This window comes from Triticum urartu, chromosome 5A, assembly GCF_056163025.1.
Source record: "Triticum urartu cultivar PI428250 chromosome 5A, HENAU_Tu73, whole genome shotgun sequence".
Classification (NCBI taxonomy): Eukaryota; Viridiplantae; Streptophyta; class Magnoliopsida; order Poales; family Poaceae; genus Triticum; species Triticum urartu.
In genome coordinates, this window is record NC_141877.1 from 275,379,480 (window position 1) to 275,401,490 (window position 22,011).

At 48.3% G+C, this 22,011-nt stretch overlaps 1 protein-coding gene and 1 pseudogene across 1 annotated transcript; both read left to right on the top strand.

Annotated features, from left to right (window-relative positions):
- Positions 1–3,614: 3,614 nt before the first annotated feature.
- LOC125508309 (transcription factor E2FA) lies at positions 3,615–8,581 on the top strand. Its single transcript, XM_048672968.2, has 14 exons — positions 3,615–3,969; positions 5,060–5,249; positions 5,326–5,382; positions 5,482–5,567; positions 5,642–5,730; positions 5,805–5,859; positions 5,987–6,039; positions 6,106–6,156; positions 6,273–6,321; positions 6,412–6,477; positions 6,564–6,640; positions 6,735–6,948; positions 7,822–7,888; positions 7,993–8,581. The coding sequence occupies exons 1-14, from the start codon at positions 3,808–3,810 to the stop codon at positions 8,109–8,111; spliced, it is 1,335 nt and encodes a 444-aa protein (XP_048528925.1). The 5' UTR covers positions 3,615–3,807; the 3' UTR covers positions 8,112–8,581.
- Positions 8,582–10,207: 1,626 nt separating this feature from the next.
- On the top strand, positions 10,208–13,812 carry LOC147971047 (uncharacterized; annotated as a pseudogene).
- The last annotated feature ends 8,199 nt before the right edge of the window (positions 13,813–22,011 follow it).

Genomic DNA, 22,011 nt, shown 5'->3' on the forward strand with positions numbered 1-22,011 from the left:
CTCCGTAGTCGGGCCCTGATTGTATTTGGTTGATGTAATGCTTTATTCATGTATTTGTGTGAAGTGGCGATTGTAAGTCAACTATGTATCTCTTTCCCTCATGTATTACATGGGTTGTGTGAAGATTACCTCACTTGCGACATTGCTTTCAATGCGGTTATGCCTCTAAGTCGTGCTTCGACACGTGGGAGATATAGCAGCATCGAGGGCGTTACATCGGGTCCATGGGGATGATGGAATGATGCTCCGCATTAGGGTGTATGGATGGGTCCCCTCTACGGGCTAAATCTCCTGGTTTATATAGCCACCAGGGGTATCTAGGGCTACACCTGGTCAGTTTCCATCTAAGGATTCACGTGCCGAATCTAAATATACTTGAAGTACATGCCAAGTCTTCGGCCGCCATACTTCGAGGGTCTCCAAAGTCTTGCTTCCTTAATGGGCTGGTAGTCCGGCCCATACATTAGTCCGGTTGGGCTAGGACCCCCTAGCCCAGGACACCGTTAGCTGGCAATCGACGACAGCGGCGGGAGGACTGCGCGACCACCATATCCCTTGCCCTTTGCTTACCGCGACAGGTGGCATGCGCCTCTGATTCCAGCATGCGCATCCACGACGCCGACAGAGCGGGCACTAAAATCTACCGCTGCCCTTGTGGACCAGCGGCCAGAGGGGCGAGGTCGATCGAGGGGCGACGTTGATTGAGCTACTTGCGCGGAGCTGAGCATGAGAGTGAAGGGCCAGCTTCGGCATCGGTGTTGCGACCGTGGGTGACAGGCGGCGGAGCACATGATCCGGAACCGCCGCTGGTGTCCACCCGTGACTGCTACAACGCGATGTGGAGGGCCAACTCTTCCTTGTTGTTGGATGCATCATGGAGGAATGCGTCCCGGTTAGATTGGCTATCGGTGCTGGACATGCTCACCGAAATTAATGGATTGGAGAAAAGGAGGAGAAGAGACGGAGAAGAGCAGAGTGAAGTGAGGCTAGTGGTTCGATCTGGATGGGTTTTTTGTGGGGGTAGGTGCGGGCCAACGTGGGCGGGGCTAACGTGGCGGACGTGCCCAGGCCGCCTCATACCCACTCTACATCTAGGCTGGATACGAGGGGTGTCGGACAACCTACGAGTTTGAGACCAGTTTAAGGCGACAGGGTGGGTCAGGTTTTTTTGACCGGTCAGTCACCGGTCCTCCCGTCCCGACGTTCGAGACTGGTTTGAGGCATCCGACTGTAGGTGCTCTCATCTTCCCCTAATACGGATGGACTAAAGACGGTCTCTTGCTGCTCGCGTGCATCCTTCGGATTGAGGTCTGAAGCTGCAGAATTTGCTTGTCAATGTTGCTGCTGGTCGGAAGCGCATGGCCTTGGCGGAACATCCACTTCCAAGACCGTTTGTAACCCCTACTAGGAATAATGCCCCCACGCCTGATCTCCTTCCTGATGGTTTATCCAATTTCATTGGAGGGCGTATGGAATCAAACTGAGGGGGGTTTGTTGGGTGTTGAATGATTTATTTTAAAAGAGCGAAATGATTGTTTGAGGCGAGTGAGGAATGGGATATGCACGATGACTTCTACTCTTTTATTATTTGATTTTTATTATACGCCCTATACACATGGATGAAGGAAGTATTTTTTATGTTCTCTATGTTGCCATGGCAGATCATTTGAAGTGCTATCTTCGTTCACAAATCCCGATGTGGATGTTTCAATATGAATTATATACAGATCAAAACGAGTGACCAAAAACATTTGATTTAGAAAAAAAAATTAGAACATCTTATATTCATGAAGCGGAGGGAGTAATAGATCAAAGGTTAATTAAACATGGATGCAACGAGCAGCTTTGTCTACATGTAAGGGCATCTCCAACGCGGACTCTCAAACCGGCCGCAATCGTTTGGACCGTGCGGTCCGGGTGTGTTGTGTCATCTAACGTGGGCCTCTATCGGTTTGCTCGGCGGTTTGAACGTGCTTTCTTCCGTAAAATGGAGACAAAGTGGTGGGAAGAGTTTGCGGCAGTCCAGACAACAACCACGTAGGACCCGACACCCAAGGCCTGCTAAATTCTCTTTCCAGTCCCATTTCCTTCCACTCCGTTTCTTCCCCCCTTTGCTTTGCATTCGCACCCTCCACCTCTGCCGCCATCACTGTACCTCTCCAGTCGTCACAAATACATTGCCAGACGTTCGCAACCAGCACCAACACACCCACTTGCCTTTACGACGGCATCGTCCACCCTTGAGCCGTTTGTAACCAGGTACACTCTGCTCCCCTGTCGACGACCTCCATGACGGACACCACGCCCAGCAGGTGTTCGGCTAAATGCTAGTTAGCTTAATTTCAGATGCCATGTCGTTTTTCAGAGTTCGAACAATGGGGGAGGGGGGGGGGTACTCGACCACGGAGGATGAGCTGTTGTGCGATGCGTGGTTGACCATATCCGTGGATTTCATAGGCAGGAGCAGACATGGGACTTTCTGGTAGCAAGTGCAAGAATTTTTTCACACACGAAAACATAATGCGCCCTACGACATGCGCATCATCCAACAACGCAATGTGAGGTCGTTATCGTATCGCTTACGCTATCGAGACCAGCGTCATCAAGTTTTGTTGTGTGGTTGGTCAGCTGGAGGCAAGGTGGCCAGTGCAAGCGGCACATGAGGAGATCGTAAATTTTGATTCTTCTTGCCCGACTTGTTTAAATCATCCATTCACTCAATGTTGGTCTACATATTATGTAGCCCACACGCGTTGTTGTGACGTACCACATGACAAAGGGACGATCATTTACATACACACAATGTTGGTTGAAGTTGAAGGGGCAGTATGTGTGGGACGACATGATGCGTTGATGAAAAACTTGTTGGACATCCGGTTTATCTCGTCGAATTTGAGGCATTGTTATATTAGACTTATTTGTATGCCATTTATGGATACTTTGTGCTATTTTTTATCCGAATTTTGATGAACATTGACCGGTCTACATGAAGTACTTCGTCTAGTTTAAATGCGGCTTGAAATATATGCGAAATGATCTCCGACCATATGCGGGCTAATCCCTGACCGTGAATAGATACCTGAGCAAATTTGCGGTCCAGAGATGTCCTAAAGCATGTCGCATGTCGAGCGCATTCATTTAAGCCTGGGCGCGCCGGCTTGAACCAATCAGGAGTCTCCGCGCCAAAAACCAGAGCCAGCGCGCGCTCAAGCTGGCGGTTGACCCACGTGTCAGGGGGAGGCCACAAGCGGCGCGGCGGGAAAATAAAAGCGCGCGCATCTCTCCACGGAACCCGGGCCCCGCACAGTTGGGCGTTTTCCTTGCTTTAATTTTTTTCAACAGAGACGTTTTCCCTGCTGCCACGTTTCACTTTTATCTCCCATGATACATTAGAATCACCAGGCCACATGACGTGTCAAGAATGTGTTCGTTTTCCTGTTGTACCAGTACACCGCTAGTCAGTCTTGTTCGATGCTCACACTTCTCCCAGTGAAGAAGCCAAAGGCTTATTTCATTCGAGTGATCATAAATCGAACACTCGTAAGAAGATGTAAAAAAGAATGACCGCTTACATTTCCCGTCCCAGTCCTCAAAAACAGTACCCCCATCATCTGTCCGAGGCCATAACTTTCATCCTCCACTACCGAAACCACGATTTTCCCTCCCTTCCTCCCCCCTCCACCCTTCCTTTCCCTCGTTTTCTCCCCCTCTGCCGCCAAAAATCCTCAGATCCAAACCCTAAGCGCCCCGCCCCGCGCCCGGCCCGATCCATCCGTCGCGCCGCGCCGCGCCGCGCCTCGGATCACCATGGCGGCCGCCGCCGGCGGGACCAGCAGCGAGGGCGCGGCGCGCGTGCTGCTGCAGCGTTACCAGCCGTTCGGGTCGCCGCCTGGCGAGTACCACCATTTCGGCCCGGCCGACGGCGGCGGCACCGCCGAGATGACGGAGGCCGTCGTCCTCAGGACGCCAGTGAGTTGGGGTGGGCTTGTCAAGGAGCTTTCTCGATAGATTCACTGTTTCGGTTCTTCAGTTGGACGCTTCTTAGGACGCAACCGGTCCCGCTCGCCACGAGGGGAGCTCATCTGAGCCGCCGCAGTAGATCGAGCGTAGCAATGCTGGAGCATGTCACTGTAGATTTGGGAACGGCCAAGCTGGGGTGGAGGGGAATGGTTGTCTTTGGATGTGTTGGAGGCGAAATTGCTGAATTTTTGCTACCCGGTGGGTTGTGGCGCAGTCCAACAAAGCATTTATTTACGACGCGTTCCGCTATTTCTAGAAGAGTGTCTAAGATGGAATCTGAACGAACTAAATACTATGTGGAAATCGATACGATTTTATGGGAAGGCCCATGTTTCTTAACTTGATTTCTACCTAGTCACACTTTCATATGCGCCATCCTCCTACAAAGCATATAATGTTCCCCGCTGCTCTCAATTGGCGACTTACTCCATTCTGCTCCTTGCAACTTATAGTGGCTCAAGCTATTAGATTGTGTGACATGTTGTGCTGGCTTGAAAACCCCAAAGCTAAGACATTCTCCACAACTCTCATAATTGAAGTGCAGACTATGTTATGAGTTTCATCTTTTAGCTAAATTCCCCACACTGTGTGAAAACAGGCAGAACATTTTAATTTACTGAAAGAGCTACAGAGATAATATACACTTAACAAAAACACTTTCTTCTTACTGAAAAAACCCGTTACTGTTTCATGACAGTTGTTATGACTTGCCTATTTATACGGAGTCTTTTTTAATTTATTGATTAACAAGTGCAAATCCAGGCTATAAAACTGTCAAATCATATTCCACTAACTTCCCTAGGATCCATTACTAACAGTTACACTTTATAAATATTTTGTTCCAGAACCCTATTCGCTTATGGCTCTCTTCCCCCTTGGCCGATTCTCTTGAACCTTACATGCTTTATCGACGCCGCATTCTTGTAGTAGTTGCAGAAAGCTTGGAGAACACCTGTTAACCAACATTCAGTTTTCATTAACGCTTTTGATGCAATGCGTGCTTTTCTCATAAATCTAATAACAGTGTTTCATTTTGTAGTTAAAGCGGAAACACAACAGAGAAGACAATGAGGTAGCTGAATCAAATGATTGGATGATGAGCCCTGGATATGCTAATGCAGCAAACAGTCCAATTCCTACACCACCTTCGGGAAAAGGTTCTAAAATGTCCGCCAAGCCTAAAGCTGCAAAAGGCCAGAAATCTTGTCCTCAGACCCCTTTGTTTTCCGGTGAGTGATGTGGATTCAGTCAGCCATGAATCATATTCATCTTTGACCAAGTCGCTCATGTTAATACTATTTCTAGGTTCTCCGGGCAATCCAGCTACTCCTGTTGGTGGCTGCCGTTATGATAGCTCCCTAGGTTAGATGGAACATTCAATTTTGGACTATTGTTTTTCTGGACTGGTATTTTATCAGTAGCTTGTTAGCTGATCATCATTTATTGATGTTGTCCATTTAGGGTTATTGACAAAAAAGTTCCTGAACTTGCTAAAGGGTGCACCTGGTGGCATGGTTGATTTGAATAATGCTGCAGAAACGCTAGAGGTTGGTAGTTTGCTTCTCTTGTTTCAAGAGATCCTTTCTAGTGTTAGTCATGTAAATGTGCTGCCTTTGTGCAGGTACAAAAAAGACGTATATATGACATTACTAATGTCCTCGAAGGAATAGGGCTGATAGAAAAGAAGCTTAAGAACAACATTCGTTGGAAGTAAGTTATCCTGTGTCCATATCTATTACTTGTATTTTGTGGTCATCACTTACATTATGTATGCTCTTTTGCAGAGGAATCGATGACTCTCGACCAGGTGAAGTTAGCGATGATATGTCCATTTTACAGGTATCATGCTTTGTGCCGTTTTAGTTATGACAAATGTTGCTTCACATGCAACATGATTTGTGGACAAGGAGATTCTTTAGTTCCTCAGCTCTCAAAAATTATGATTCTTTATATCTGTCATCTGCAGGGAGATATTGAAGCCCTCACACTGCAAGAGCATAGCTTAGACGGACAAATAAGGTTGGCGACGAGTTACTTAAGTTCCTGATGTTATTATTCTTTCACTAACTTGATTGTTTCTTCCAGTGAAATGCGAGACAAGTTAAGAGAGCTCACTGAAGACGAAAATAACCAAAAGTAAGTGGCCCACCTTTCCTCCCTAAAAGAGTATTTATGTTTGTCGTATAGTTACTTAAGACTTTTAGGACTTTAATGCAAGTCTATAATCTATTCTTTCACCTCGTTTCCCACAGATGGCTGTATGTCACAGAAGATGATATCAAGTCTTTGCCATGCTTTCAGGTACCTTTTGATCTCTAGCAATACTTGTTAAATGACCGGTATCATCTCTATAAATCAAGTAAATTAAAAGTACTGTGCTTTAATTTGCAGAATCAGACACTAATCGCAATAAAAGCACCTCATGGTACAACGCTTGAAGTCCCAGATCCTGATGAGGTGAGTATTAACAATATGTTTGTCACCTTTAGGACTTAGATGAATACTACATTTTGTTAATGACGGCATCTTCGGTTCCCATGCAGGTGAATGATTATCCTCAAAGGAGATATAGGATTGTTCTAAGAAGCACTATGGGTCCGATAGATGTGTACCTAGTTAGGTATATGCCCATTCAACATCCCTAGCATCAAAACTTCAGAATCTAGAGCTCTAACTTGATGCGAATATTAATATCATTATCTATTTCTTTTAAGTCAATTTGAGGAGATGAGTGGCATGGAGACTCCTCCAAGGCCTGCACAAACAATAAGCATGAATTATCTAGAGAATCCTAGGACACCACTCGCTACAGGATCTAACAAAGATGTGGAGATGGAGAATGTTCAACAAGGGCTGATAATGCCCCCTGACGCTCCTACTACACAGGATATTGGAGGGATGATGAAGATTGTCCCTTCTGAACTTGATGTAAGTTCACTTCCATGCAATAAATTTTTGCAGCATATTTATCTAAAAGTAAATTTGGCCACAACCTATTCTAACTATAGTAATACGTGTTTGCACCAAATGCTCAACTTCACTACTTCCTCTTCACTATGTCATTCTTGTCCTATACAATTAGCTCTGGTATTTTCTGTTCTGCTTAGTGTTTTGTAAGTCCTGCTACTTATTCTTTCATTCTACCACCTGTTCTTTGATAATTGTAAGATTAACCCTGAAAAACTGATAAACTGCGAGATTCAATTGCACATGGAGAGAGGAGCATCTCGTGACCAATATTAGGAATACCCAAATTAGTTCTAAAGAAAGTAAAGAATGCACTTTTATCTGCTATGGATGCATCTTTTATATCACAGTTGAGCTCATTTGGAAATAGGATGGCAGTTTTGCCCATGGGTATGGGTACCCTAACTGAAAACAGTGGGCATGGGTGAAACTTTGCACCCATGGGTAATGGGTATCCATACCCATAAAATATATGGGTAGAGCATGGGTATAAAATTGCACCCATGTGTAACCCAATGGATACCCCGGAGGTCACGCCAGTGCTAGACTACCCATCATCACTTGAATTATAGACTCATTTCCCGACCTTACTTTGAATGCAAATGCTATATACTGTACCCACTGGATACTCATTGGGTATAGGATACCCGATAGTTATAGGCATGGGTGCCAATTTGTGCCCCATGGGTATTGAAGTGAGTGGGTATAGAAGGTTTATGTGGGTATGGCTTTGGGCAGAAGGAGGTTGTACCCACCCATACCCTACTATTGCCATCGTTAGCTAAAATTTCCTGGATAAGCACTGCATAAAACAAGAACCATTTTTTTGTGCAGACTGATGCGGATTACTGGCTCTTATCAGACACAGGGGTTAGCATTACTGACATGTGGAAGACAGCACGTATCCTTTTTCTAACAGTCTATATAACCTGTGATGTGCTTATGCTGTAGTATAGCATACCATGTTATGATGTGAAACCATTGGACTCCTTAACTTGAATACAGCAGATGTGGAGTGGGAAGGAATCGACATCAACGCGGAGGATTTCTTGGAAGTTGGCACACCTCGGCAGCAAGATCAGCCGCCCTCTGAAATGGTGGATCACCCCTCGTGCATTAGCTGAAGAAGACCTGAAGCATGGTGGCAAGTACCATTCATATACGTGGGAAGAATTCTTTGTTTCTTGCTCCGGGTTATCAATGGCCAATCAATTCAGAAGAGAGACCCGAGAGCGAATGTTCCAGGGGGGTTGCTGTGATGTACATACAGATGGCAACCTAGTGCCATGTCAGTAGCTCTCTGGGTCAAGCTTCTATGCCAATAGCCAACGACCTGATCATTTTCAGATCTACTGACAACCTGGTCATTTTCAGGCTTGTAGCTTGTATGCTGCATGTTGTACCTCACAACATTAGGACTGTAGTAGAAACATGTACAGGGCAGCAAGCTCCGTGACTTAATTATTTCGAGTAGCACTGAAAACATAGACTAGAAGCTAATGCAGTTGTAACACAAACCGTCAGCATTCGATGACATCTGCCTATCGTGTTTGCCTAGTGTCAAATTGAAATGCAGAGATGTTTTTTTCCCCAATTCAGATAGAGCCTTATTAGCTAGCAATAACTGGACAATAAAGCCTGGAGATTTTCATCGAACCAAACACTTGCAGGTGTTTCTTTTGAAAATGGCTCTCATTCCCTTCTTCTGTGGGTGATGGGGAGGGGACCCTAGCCGCTGGTAGCCCTCCTGTCCCTCCTTGCTGCCGGCAGAGAGTGTGGGCATCTTGCCTCCTAAGGTTCCTTTGGCAATGGCTCCTGGGGTATTAGGCGGCGTGGCACGCAGCCACATGGTGGGGTGCACCGCGGCGGCTATGGCGGTAGATTGAGGCTCGATTGGATCTGGCGGATGGCGGCCCGGTCGGTGGTTGGGGCAGTCCATGGCCTCGTGTGGCATGAAGTCGTTGGGCATACACAGATCTTCGATCTCGGTCTATTCTCCAAATAGCGAAGCCCGTGCCAGGCATGCCAACTGACGGAGCGGAAGGTTGTTAGTACTAGAACCGAGCCCGCACGCATAGTTTACCTAGGTTTGAGCCTTCGATGAGGACTAATACCCTACATCATGTTTTATGTTTGTATTCATGGCGGATATACCTCGTGCGAGGGATTACATGCTACTGGGAGTCTAGATCTACTTGAGAGCCGTTCTCTTATATGCACAATAAGGGCTAGGTTTTTACAAAGAGGGAGATTCAATCTTGTCCGCTGGCATCTTAAACTAGGGTCCAAGATGATCCTTAGGCATCTATCTGATTCCCCGGGCTTTCTTCTGTTGCCGGCTCCTTGTTGGGCCTTCTGGGCTCCCTTGTAGGCTTGCTGTCGGGCTCCTTGTGGAGAAGCCACCCTCGATGCATTGCACCATGACATATTGCCCTATGTGACTGTCTGTTCTCCCTCTCTCTGTGAAAGAAACAGGTCGACGTACCTGAGTGGGGATAACAAACCATCCGCGTGGCTGGGTCGTGCCGAGGGTCGTGCGCGCGCATGCCACCAACTTATTGTCGCGACCCTGGTCGGATGGAACTATCGCGTTTGTAATTGCCTTGTATATTTACCAACGATGATAAGTTCCATTACTCATATATCTTAGCGGTCATTATGTAGTAATAGTTAGCAACACTGGTCAGTTCAGATCCGTTCTATTATTCAAGGTGTCTAAGCATGAATACGTGACAATTCTGGTAACCACCCCTTGATCACGACAACAGTTTGCTGAATAGACAAGAGGGCAAACGTAATATCAGGGTCAGATTGGATAGGGTTGTTGCCAATGGGGATTTCATGCAGATTTTTGACGATTGCACAGTAGAGAACATCATCACCACCACTTCGGATCATTATGCCATTTTGGTGACAATAGCGAGAAGAGATGAAAAGGTCCGCAATGAACCAATCCAACAGTCCTTCAAGTTTGAAGCAGCATGGATGAGAGCCTCTGATTATGATCATATGATTGAGGAATATTGGAAGGTGCACAAAGGAGGCATTACTTCTATAGATAACACATGGTCTGCTCTTAATAAATTGTCATGCAGCTTGCAAGAGTGGAGCAGAGTCTCTTTTGGCTCAATTAAAAAGGAGATAAGGAAACTAGAGAAAAGGCTAACTAGTATCCGTAGAAATAATATTGTGTGCAACAACTCAGACGAAGAAAGAAATATAGAGAAGAGACTGAGTGAGTTGTTTGAAAGAGAAGAGATCATGGCTAGACAACGGTCAAGGGTAGAATGGCTCAGGGAAGGAGACCGTAATACCTCTTTCTTCCATGCTCGAGCTTCAGCAAGAAGAAATAACAGAATCAAATTTCTTCGTAAAGTTGATGGATCTAGATGTGAATACTCTGAGGGCATCAAAGGCATGGTATATGATTTCTATACCTCACTTTTCACCTCTGAACCCTCAGTTTCAATTGATGCAGTACTTGAAGCTATACCAAAGAAAGTTACTGAACAAATGAATGAAGCCCTATGTCGAGAGTACACAAATGATGAAATCAAGGCTGCTCTTTTCCAAATGGGACCTACTAAGGCCCTAGGGCCTGATGGTTTCCCGGCACTCTTTTATCAAAAACATTGGGACCTACTGGAAGAAGACATATGTGCTGCTGTAAAAGGATTTCTTATGGGCCATGACATTCCAGAAGGTTTCTGCGACTCGGAAAAAGAAGAATCAGGGGAGTTGAAAGGTATTCGCAATGGGAAAACATGCCCTTCTATTTCACATCTCCTATTTGCCGATGACAGCGTGTTCTTCATCAGGGAGACGATAAAAGTGTTAATGCGCTTAAATCTGTATTACATATCTATTGTGATGGTTCTGGGCAGAGAATCAACATGCAAAAGTCGTCCATATTCTTTGGCCCTCACTGTGAGGAATTAGTGAAAGATAGAATAAAACAAAATGTTGGGATACAAGATGATAAACTGCAGGACACTTATCTTGGCATGCCGATGTGGGTGGGACGTTCCCCATCGAATAGCTTTAACTTTCTCACTGGTCGGCTTTGGAAACAACTAAATGGTTGGAGTGATCGGCCTCTATCCAGGGCTGGGAAAGAAGTCCTCTTAAAAGCAGTAGCTCAAGCGATTCTCACATATGAGATGAGCTGCTTTCAGATTCCCATGGGAGTGTGCAACAAATTGAAGAAGCCTATATGCAACTTCTGGTGGGGAATGGAAAATGGGAAGAAGAAGGTTCATTGGAGATCATGGGATTGGTTATCCACCCCAAAATATTTGGGAGGCATGGGCTTTCGTGACATGGCAATCTTTAACCAAGCTATGCTCGGAAAACAAGGTTGACGCCTACTAACGGAGCCTCAGTCGCTGTGTGCACGGGTGATGAAGGGACGCTACTTGCTAGACGGGGATTTCTGGTCGGCTCGGTGCCCAAGATCACCATCATATACCTGGCGTAGTATTATGCATGGTAAAAAACTCCTGCAGCAAGGTATCATGTGGAGAGTTGGGAACGGAAAGACCATTAAAATCCTTAGAGATACTTGGATACCGTAGGTGACTCCTGGCACTTTAAATACTTCTCATGCATTTTCTGACAACCAAACGGTTAATGCTCTAATGGAGGAGAATGGGAAACATTGGAACACAAATTCAGTAAGAGAATTCTTTTTAGAAGAAATATCAAAGAAGATCCTCAGCATTCCCATAAGCTCTGAAGGCTGCAATGATTTTCCCTCTTAGCCGTACACAAAAAATGGGATATACTCTGTCAGGTCTGCTTAATCTAGCCAGATCACAATTGTTCTGGAAAACTCAAAGTTTTGACGGCAAGGGAGCATCTTCAAAACAAAGAATTATGGAGATAGCCTGGAAGAAATTATGGGCGATCAACTGCCCAAACAAAATGAAGGTTGTATTATGGAGGATATCCCACAACTGTCTACCCACGGGAACTCAACTCCAGGTGCGGTCGATTCCAACAAGGTATGGCTGCTATTTTTGTAACCGCATGGAGAATGTTGAACATTGTTTTCTTCACTGCGAATATGTTAAAGAAATTTGGAAGGACCTAAAAAAGGAGTATGGTATCTGCCTGAATCTAAAAAACTTTTCTCATATCAGGCAATGGGTGTTGGATTGGATATCTGAAGCCTCGGAGATCCACTCCATGATATTTGCAGTAGCTTTATGGCACATTTGGGACAATAGGAATTCGTGCCGAAATGGTGAGGCCTTACCTCATCCCCTGCGTGTTTCCGGACAGATTAAAGCTTACATTGATTTTATCTTGTTGAACAATGTCAGATCTGAAGGCGTCAGTAGGCGTGAGGCCTTGAAGTCAGTCAAGAAATGGACTCCGCCACCAGAGGGACTAATGTTGATCAACGTAGACGCTGCGATCTTCTCCAGTACTTCAAAAGCTGGGTATGGTGTTATCATGCGTAATCATCTAGGGGTTATGCAGGCTGCTTGTCGAGGCTCTGTTGATCATGTGCAATGTCCTGAAGTTGCTGAAGCAGTAGCCATTCTTCAGGCGCTCAAGCTTGCCGAAAGCATAGGAGTTCAGTCATTTCAAATTGCGTCTGATTGTCTCTCACTTGTTAATAAGCTGCAACAGCAGGGGCAGGATAGGACTTCGACAGGTGCCATTGTTCATGATATTAAACTGAGAGCCAAAAAGTTTGTATCATGTACCTTTAAGTATGTTAGTCGAGTATGTAATGAGGCAGCCCATGTTCTGGCCAGGTCGGCAGAACATGACCATGGATCCTCTTGGTTAGATGAGCCTCCTGAGATTATCAGGGCAACTATGTGTACTGGACAATTAAGGAATGAATGAGAGGCTGCTGCCCATTGTCTCAAAAAACAACAGTTTGCTCGGACTGCATGCACTTAGGCACAACCTTACGTATGGCTGGCCGCTCGCTGCACACCCAGGCGCGCGGCGCATTTACCTGGCCTTTGCCTTCTTGGTAATCGCCAGTCGCCACTGCGGGTCCTCGCCGACTCACGCACATGTGCGGCTTTCTTGGGTCGTCTATATTTCCCGTTTTGTTTAATTTAACCACATGTGCCATTTAGATGGAAATGTAAGATGAATATGCATTGCTACATCCTCCTCAGCCCCGGCGGACGACCCAGTGCCCGAATTCTTTGAAGGAGCCAAGAAGCAGCTGACCCCGCCCAAGCGGCCTGACGCCATGGCTTCGGGGCTTGATGAGGTGATCGCGGCCAAGTTGAACAAGCCGCTCAGCTTCACTAAGGAAGATGGCGCCAGCGGGCGTCTCTGGACATGGGGCCGGCGCTGTCCCTGGCACGCCACACCCCCACCACCACGACCTCACACGCGCTCCAGCTGGGGCGTGACCAGGCAAGTGACCGAGCTGCAGCTTGGAGGAGACGGAGGACGAGGGGTGCCCCGACCGCCAGCCCTCCCTTTCTTCACTAGCGTGCCTACTCCGGTGGTCGGCAAGCCTCCAGCCAGAGACAAAGCTCCCCCAAGACCAGAGCGATCATTGTTCCTGTCAGGGCCAGCGCTCGTCAAGCAAGTAACCCGTCGACGGTGCCCCACGCGCAAAGGGCCACTTTCCGCCTCGTGCATGGCCTCGGGATCCTGGGACCGAAGGAGAAGATGACGGTGGCTGCGGCAGAGGCGCTCATCCGCCGTTTTGACGAGCCTCTGACGGACGATGACATCGCAGCGATCGCGCGGCTGACCCGCCTGGAGGCCCATGCCCTCAAGGCAGCTGCTGGCCTGCTAGGCCCTGATGGAGAGGCCTCCGGCCGCCCAGTTTCCCCATGTTAGTTCACTACTGTAGTCGACGACGACCAGCCATGGGCTGGGTGAAGTTAGGTTGTAGTATGTCAGCCTTAGGGCTCGCGAGTTGTAGCAGTAGTTGGGCACGGTTGCTAGCTGTTTGCCGGCGGGGTTTTGGGCCTATTGGTGGCAGCCGGTAACCCCCGGATGGAGGGATTGTGTACCTGTCTTTGTTTTCAATAAATCATAGTCGTCGTCGTCCATGCCTGGCTCGTTCCATGGCCTGCCCCAAGAGGATAAACTAGGCTCCAAATGAGTAGCACAAACTGCTTGATCATGAGCTGGAACGTCCGGGGCCTAAACAACCTCGTCCGGCGCTCTGTAGTACACGACACTGCAAACACGCATCACCTCGCCATTCTTTGCATTTAGGAGACCAAACTAGAAGAGTGGACGGCCGCGATCGCTAGGGAAATAGGGGGGGGGCAAAGACTTGACGACTGCATCGTCTTGCTAGCAAATGGCACAAGAGGAGGCGCTGCCATCTTCTGGGATTCGACCTCAGTCTGCATCCAGTCTCATGCGATTGGCGAGTTCTCCATCACGGCCAAAGTGTCAATCCTCTCCCCAGGGTCTGGTTTTTGGCTGACAACGGTCTATGGTCCATGTGAGGGGGCGCGAAAAGATAGTTTCTTGGCAGAATTGGTGAGAATCGCCCCTCCTCAGGGCAAGCCCTGGCTCCCCAATGGAGATTTCAACATTATCTACGAGGCCCGCGACAAGAACAATAGCAACATAAATAGGAGGATCATGGGAAAATTTAGGGCGGCAATCGACGTCGGTGGTCTGCGAGAGATTAAATGCAAAAATAGACGTTTCACATGGAGTAGCGAACGCGAGGGCCCAACTCTTGCGAGCATAGATAAGTTCTTCTGCACGGTGGAATGGGAGGGCATGTTCCTAGATTTCATGCTGCACACGACATCCATCTCATGCTCGGATCACTGCCCGCTGCTCCTCGCGGCAGCTGCAGCCCCTCGCCAGGTGCCGCATTTTCGTTTTGAATCTTTCTGGCCAAGGTTTCCTCGTTTTCACGAGACTGTAGAGAGAGCATGGCAGCGTCCCGCCCCAACCATTTGTGCTTTTGCTCGCCTGAACATCAAGATGCATTGGGTGGCTAGAGACCTAAAAATCTGGAGTAGATCGCTGTTTAGTGACGCAAAACTACAACAACAGCTTGCCATGATGGTTGTTCTCCGCATGGACATTGCACAAGAATGTTAGCCCCTCATAGAGGGAGAATTCCATCTGCGAAAACTTCTGAAGCTGCGTATCCTAGGGCTAGCGGCAGTGGGAAGGGCTCTGAAGCGCCAGGCGTCTAGGATAACCTGGCTGCGAGCGGGCGATGCCCAAACGGCTTTCTTCCAGGCCAAGATCAATGCCAGGCACAGGAAAAGTTTAATGCACTCGCTGCAAGGACCGGCTGGAGTTGCCACAACACATGATGCAAAATAGGAACTAGTCCACAACCACTTCGACCGATCTTTATGAACTAGACAGGGCCGAGCCAGCACAATAGATTGGAGCTACATCGACATGCCAAGGGTACAAGGTGGCGGGCTCGACAACCCTTTCACTGAGCAGGAAGTGTGGCAAGCAATCAAGCAATCGCCGGCGGAAAAATCCCCTGGCCCAGACGGCTTCTCCGGCGTTTTCTTCAGAACCTGTTGGCAAACCCTAAAAGGGGATATCATGGTGGCCTTCCACCAGTTCTACCATCTCGTTGGGGGCAATTTCCAGATGCTCAACACAGCTGTCGTAGTTCTCCTTCCAAAGAAAGACGATGCAACCACAATCACAGACTATAGGCCCATTAGTCTGATACACACCATAGCCAAATTGATCTCGAAAGTGCTCTCCCTCCTTTAGCAACGGTGATCCAAAACTTGATCTCCCAGGCGCAGACGGCGTTCCTTCGAACCAAATGCATCCATGACAGTTTCCTCTACGTGTAAAACTGCGTCAAGTCCCTTCATGCAAAGAAGACGCCGACCCTGCTCCTCAGGTTAGACATCTCAAAGGCTTTCAATAATGTTTCTTGGGAATATCTGCTAGAGCTGCTTCAACAACTAGGTTTTAGCTCGCGATGGCGAGACTGGATTGCTCTCCTCCTCTCCACCTCCTCGTAGACCTTCCTTCTCAATGGCACTCCGGGGCCAAGGATTAGACATTGCAAAGGGCTGCGGCAGGGTGACCCTCTCTTGCCGCTCTTATTTATCCTGGCCATCGACCCTCTACATAGAGTGCTGAAGGCGGCGGTAGAGCAAGACCCGATTGCACCATTGCCAGGCCGTGAGATCAAGCTCAGAGTCAGCCTCTACACGGACGACGCGGTCATCTTCGCAAACCCGGACCGACATGAAATAGACACCATCATGGAGATCCTAAGTGAGTTCGGAAACGCCACGGGCCTGCATGTCAACCCGGCAAAATCAACAACACCGACCAGGTGCGAGAACATTGATCTCTCTGAGATCCTTGGTAGTTTTGGCGGATCCATTACCTCCTTCCTCATAAAATATTTAGGCCTTCCCTTGACGACTACGCGGCTTAGGATAGTGCATCTGCAATTCCTCATCGATAGAATTAGGGCCAAACTAGCGGGATGGAAGGGCCGGCTTCTCCCTTTTGCCAACAGAAGAGTGCTGGTCCGAAGCGTGCTCAGCCCGATGCCCACTTTCGCTCTTTCAGTACCGCGGGTGCCACAAAAGCTGCTGAAGGAGATTGACAAGTGCAGGAGAAGATTCCTTTGCAAGCAAGAGGAGGAGATAACAGGGCCAACTGCAAGGTTAACTGGCCAACGGTGTGTGCCCCAACAGAGAGGGAGGGGGGGGGCTCGAAATCCTTGACCTGCAAAGTTTCAGCCGAGCCCTCTGACTCTGATGGCTATGGATTGCATGGAAGGACCCGGACAGACCATGGGTAGGCACACCACCGCCATGCGATGAAGATGACATAGCATTATTTGCTGCAGCAACAACGGTTACAGTTGGTGATGGCAAGACAACGATTTTCTGAAAATCAACTTGGCTAGGACCCAAAACCCTTGCTCAGAGCTACCCAAAACTGTTCCACCACTCCCGGCGCAAGAACAGGACAGTCTATGAAGCGCTACACAACTCCACTTGGATCAAAGACGTAGAGCATGGTGATGTCAACCAGCTATTGCAGGACTTCATGCGTCTCCACTGGAGAATTAGAGAGGAAAACATCATACCAAATGGAGATGAAAGGGACCAAATACGCTAGAACCTGGAGGCGAAGGGGGAATACACATCAAACTCTGCTTACAAAATGCATTTCCAGGGCCGGCACCTATCGTATTTTGATAGCATCATATGGAAGACTTGGGCTCTAGGGAAGATCAAGATGTTCATATGGCTGCTAATGTAGAACCGAGTTTGGTCCAATGACAGACTCCAACGCCGGGGCTGGCCGAACTAATACTTCTGCCAACTCTGCCACAAGAGTCTTGAAACGAGCAAGCACATCTTCTGGGAATGCCCCACGGCATGGAGCGTGTGGCAACAGGTGGCATCATGGCGCGGCTGCTCCGCCTTCACGCCGTAGGACGAGTGGCGCCAGAAACGGCCGTTGCTGATCATCAGAGAAATCACCAACAAGGCAGCACCAAGGGCGAGGAAAGGAGCAAAAACTATACTGCTGGTAGCATGCTGGGAGATTTGGCGCGAATGGAATAGAAGCACTTTCCAAAACAAGACCGCCTCCACCACTGACATTGTGAGGGAAATAAGAAACTCAATGGAGCTATGGAGACTCGCCGGAGAAAAATGTATTGAGAGCCCCTTCGGGGAACCGCTATGAGATTATCGACTTTTAGGTGTCTTTTTTCATGTTCTTTTCTTTTCATCCTTGGTCTCTGACCACCCGACACCCCTTTTTGTTATCACCTTGTCTCCCTGCTATGAATCAATGAAATAGCCAGCAATTGCTGCACATTTTCAAAAAAAAAATATGTATTGTTATTTGCCAATCGATAGTAAGGCCAACCGCAATCCACACGACAGATGCCCTGAACCATCGAAACAGTAACACTCCACCTAAATCACATAGTTGGCAACACTAGTTTCTTAGACTCGACCTATAATTAAAGGCATCTAAGTATGAATACATCACAAAAATGGTTACAACCCCTTGATCATAGCAACCATTTGCTCGCACTGGCCGCACTTAGACACAACCCTCTTCCAAGCCACCGATCTTTATCGTGCATGGATCCGGACCCGGGTCCTCGCCTCGCTTCGATGCAACGTCTCATGTACCTGGTGTGACGCTCCCGACTTAATCGTGCACCAATCATACACACAAATGCGCATGATCAGGATCAAAGACTCACAGGAAGATATCACAACACAACTCTAAACACAAATTAAAGTCATACAACTTTATATTACAAGTCAAGGCCACAAAGGCTCGAAGACATAAGTCAGTGGAAGAAACAACATCTAAGTACAGACATAAGATAACATGTGTGCCTTAAGAAGGCCGAGCAAAACAGTATCTAGATTGAAAAGGCGCAGGCCTCCTGCCTGGGAGCCTCCTAAATACTTTTGGTCGTCGGTGATCTCCAGATAGAAGTAGGTGGTCTCCACGTAGTAGTAGGCGCCGTCGGGGTAGTAGTAGTCGTTGGCGGGATCAACTGGCTCCTGGGCTTCGTCATCTGATTGCAGCAATCGGGTAAAGGGGAAAATGGTAGCAAAACAACCGTGAGTACTCATTGAAAGTACTCGCAAGACTTACATCAGATCTATACTAAGTATGCATCAATATCAATGGGAAGGGGTTGTATCTGTGGACTATACTGTAGAAATGCTAGAATAGAAGGGAATACTTAGCCTAACGAAGACTAGCCTCTTGCATCGTCTTGTAGCAACAGAAGAGAGTAGAGTAACATATCATATAGTAATAAGTATAGTTTAGTAACACTCAGAAATCCTTCCTCTACTCCCTATGAGAAGGCGATCCCGGAGCCCTCATATCCATTTAGTGTCACAAGTATTCAGTTCTAGTTGTAGTAGACCGGGATACAACACTGAGCATCCGTTACTGTGGAGACGACTATTCGAATAGATAAACTTCCCTGCAGGGGTGCACCAACTTACCCAACATGATCGATTAACTCCGGTCGGACACACTTTTCTTGGTCATGCCTAGCCTCGGCTGATTGACAAACCATAGTCCTACCTAGGCTCGACTGAGAGGCCAACATGCCGATCTACATCCTAAATGCGAAGGGGTCATGGGCCAATCGTCCTTTGCAATCCTGCGCATTGCGAACGCAGCCTGGAGCAGACCCACCCCCTTATACAAGCGCATGTGGTTACCGTCCAACCAGGCGCGCACCGCTTAACTGCTAACGTTTGAGATCTTTTGGAAGAATCATACAACGCCGAGTTCCCATACTTATTCCCGCGTGGTGGTCAGTGCGAAAAGGCCAGAGGCCTACTCAGATCACATATCCAAACCCGTTAGTGTCTTGGGAGTGCGCGGAGACGATCGGTGATCCTGCCGCCCCGTCTCCCGGACTTACGACAAGGGCCAGGCCCATCCCTCTCTAGGGCGGTCTGCCTGCCCGGTCGCTGAGGGAGTCCTAGATTAGGGGGTCTCCGGACAGCCGGACTATATCCTTTGGCCGGACTGTCGGACTATGAAGATACAAGATTCAAGACTTCGTCCCGTGTCTGGATGGGACTCTACTTGGCGTGGAAGGCAAGCTAGGAAATACAGATATGTATATCTCCTCCTTTGTAACCGACCTTGTGTAACCCTAGCCCCCTCCAATGTCTATATAAACCGGAGGGGTTTTAGTCCATAGGACAACAGACAATCATACCATAGGCTAGCTTCTAGGGTTTAGCCTCCTTGATCTCGTGGCAGATCAACTCTTGTAATACTCATATCATCAAGAACAATCAAGCAGGACGTAGGGTATTACCTCCATCAAGAGGGCCCGAACCTGGGTAAACATCGTGTCCCCTGCCTCCTATTACCATCCGCCTTAGACGCACAGTTCGGGACCCCCTACCCGAGATCCCCCGGTTTTGACACCGACATTGGTGCTTTCATTGAGAGTTCCACTGTGTCGTCATCATAAGAAGGATGGCTCGCCTCGTTCTCAAGGACAACATCACCTCTGGGGGAGCCCTGGCTGTAGGCCAAACTCTCCGACTAGGCGGCTTTGTCATGACCGCCCGCTCGGCCGCGGCGCCGACGATGACTTCTCGGGTCATCGAAAATAGCCTTCACATCGGCTCGAAATTTGCCGAGCTGATGGATCCGATGGAGCTCTCCTCTTTGAACGAGCTCTTGGATCGCATCGCCGCTCTGGGAGTCACTACGGACTACGATCGGATCGGGCTTAAACCCGACCAAAGGGAGGTTAACTCTCCGCCGGTCACCCATCAGATAGCGGTGGTGGAGGAGCAATGCAGCGATTCTCCCTCTATCCTGAGGACGAACTATGTCCGGATTCCCGAGCTCCCCAAGCCGGATACTCGCTCACGGGAGGACACCGCCCTAACCCTGAATCCAGAATCAGGCCGCATAGCGAACCCACAGGGCAACATCCTGAAGCCCGAATTTCCAAGATCGGAAACTCCCCTGCCCCGGGACCACAGATTGGGTCAAGGTCTAGACTTAAATCCACCCACCCACCCAGATACAAACGATCTTTCCCACATTAGGCAAGCGCCCCAAGAGACAGTACATCACTATTGGGCCAGATTCCTCCTTGTAATGAACAAGGTTAAGGACTGTCGCGAGGAAGACGCAATTTCATTCTTTTGCAACAGTTGCACGGACAAGGGAGTCCTCAATGCCATAAGTCGCCGTGACATAGCACACTTCGATGACTTGGCGGCCATAGTACGGAAATACTGTGCGATGGAAAGTACCTGGAAAACCCAAACGCAATTTTGGGATAATCCGGCTCTGACAAAACCCCAGTACGGACTAAAAGGGTGCACTCTCATAAGTCACCCGACTCAATTACAAAGAAGCAAAAGCCCACTACAGGGCGTGGAACCGTATTGGAGGGATGGCTTAACCGGCCCTGCAAAATCCATAGTACAGCGGATACCATATCAACACACAGCCTTAGAGCATGTTGGGTACTCCGGCAGGTGGCCAAAAGCGGTGAGGATCTCCTCACCCAAAATACCTCAAAGCACCTTCCCACGGATAACAATACAGTATTGACGGTCTTCGAGATCTTCGCCTCAAATAATAGGCGCAAGCGAGCACTCCGCAGCCTTGCCGAAGTCTGCCATGTGGCAGCAATAAATCCATGGAGCAACACGACTATCACCTTCAATGCCAGTGACGAGCCTAAATTCCAAACAGCCCGAACACCAGCCGCTTTGGTCCTCAGTCCAATTGTGGACGGCTTTCGGCTCACTAAGGTGCTCATGGACGGCGGCAGCGGATTAAACCTCATTTATGAGGAAACTCTCCAAAAAATGGAAATAGCATCAACCGTATTGAGCAAAGCAGTACGACCTTCTGAGGAATCATCCCTAGTTGGGAGGCACGTTGCGCTGGGAAAATCACACTTGATGTGGTATTCGTCACACCGGAGAATTACAGGTCCGAAGAAATTACATTCCAAGTGGCCCCGTTCAGTAGCGGATACCACACCCTTCTAGGGCGGGAGGCATTCACGATTTTTCAAGCCATACCCCATTACGGGTACATGAAGCTCAAAATGTCCGGACCCAATGGAATCATCACTCTAGTTAGTGATCCGGACATCGCACTCCGCGCCGAAGACAAAACAGCCGCATTAGCCCTCGAGGCATTATCCAAAGCCCTTGTGGCGGAGGAGTTAACCGCGCTGTGCTCCACGGTGGACAGGGACGACGTGATACTAGACAAAAGATCCAAGTCCACCTCCTTTAAACCAGCGGACGAAATAGTTAAATTCCAAGTCCATCCAATGGACCCCACAAAAACAACATCCATTGGGGCACAGTTAGACCCCGCTATAGATGCCACACTACGGGAGTTTCTGCGCGAGAATTGGGATATATTCGCCTGGCATCCTTCAGACATGCCAGGAATCCCACGAAGATTGGCCGAGCATAGCCTTAATATTCTAAAAGTATTCAAGCCGGTCAAGCAGACTCTTCGGCGTTTCTCTAAACCTAAGCGACAAGGCATGGGAGAGGA

Excerpts from the sequence above, each read along its gene's own strand:
- LOC125508309 (XM_048672968.2), top strand. The coding sequence starts at position 3,808 with ATGGCGGCCGCCGCCGGCGGGACCAGCAGCGAGGGCGCGGCGCGCGTG. Across the intron at positions 3,970-5,059 it reads CCGTCGTCCTCAGGACGCCA|TTAAAGCGGAAACACAACAG; the intron begins GTGAGTTGGGGT and ends TTCATTTTGTAG. Across the intron at positions 6,040-6,105 it reads AGCTTAGACGGACAAATAAG|TGAAATGCGAGACAAGTTAA; the intron begins GTTGGCGACGAG and ends TGTTTCTTCCAG.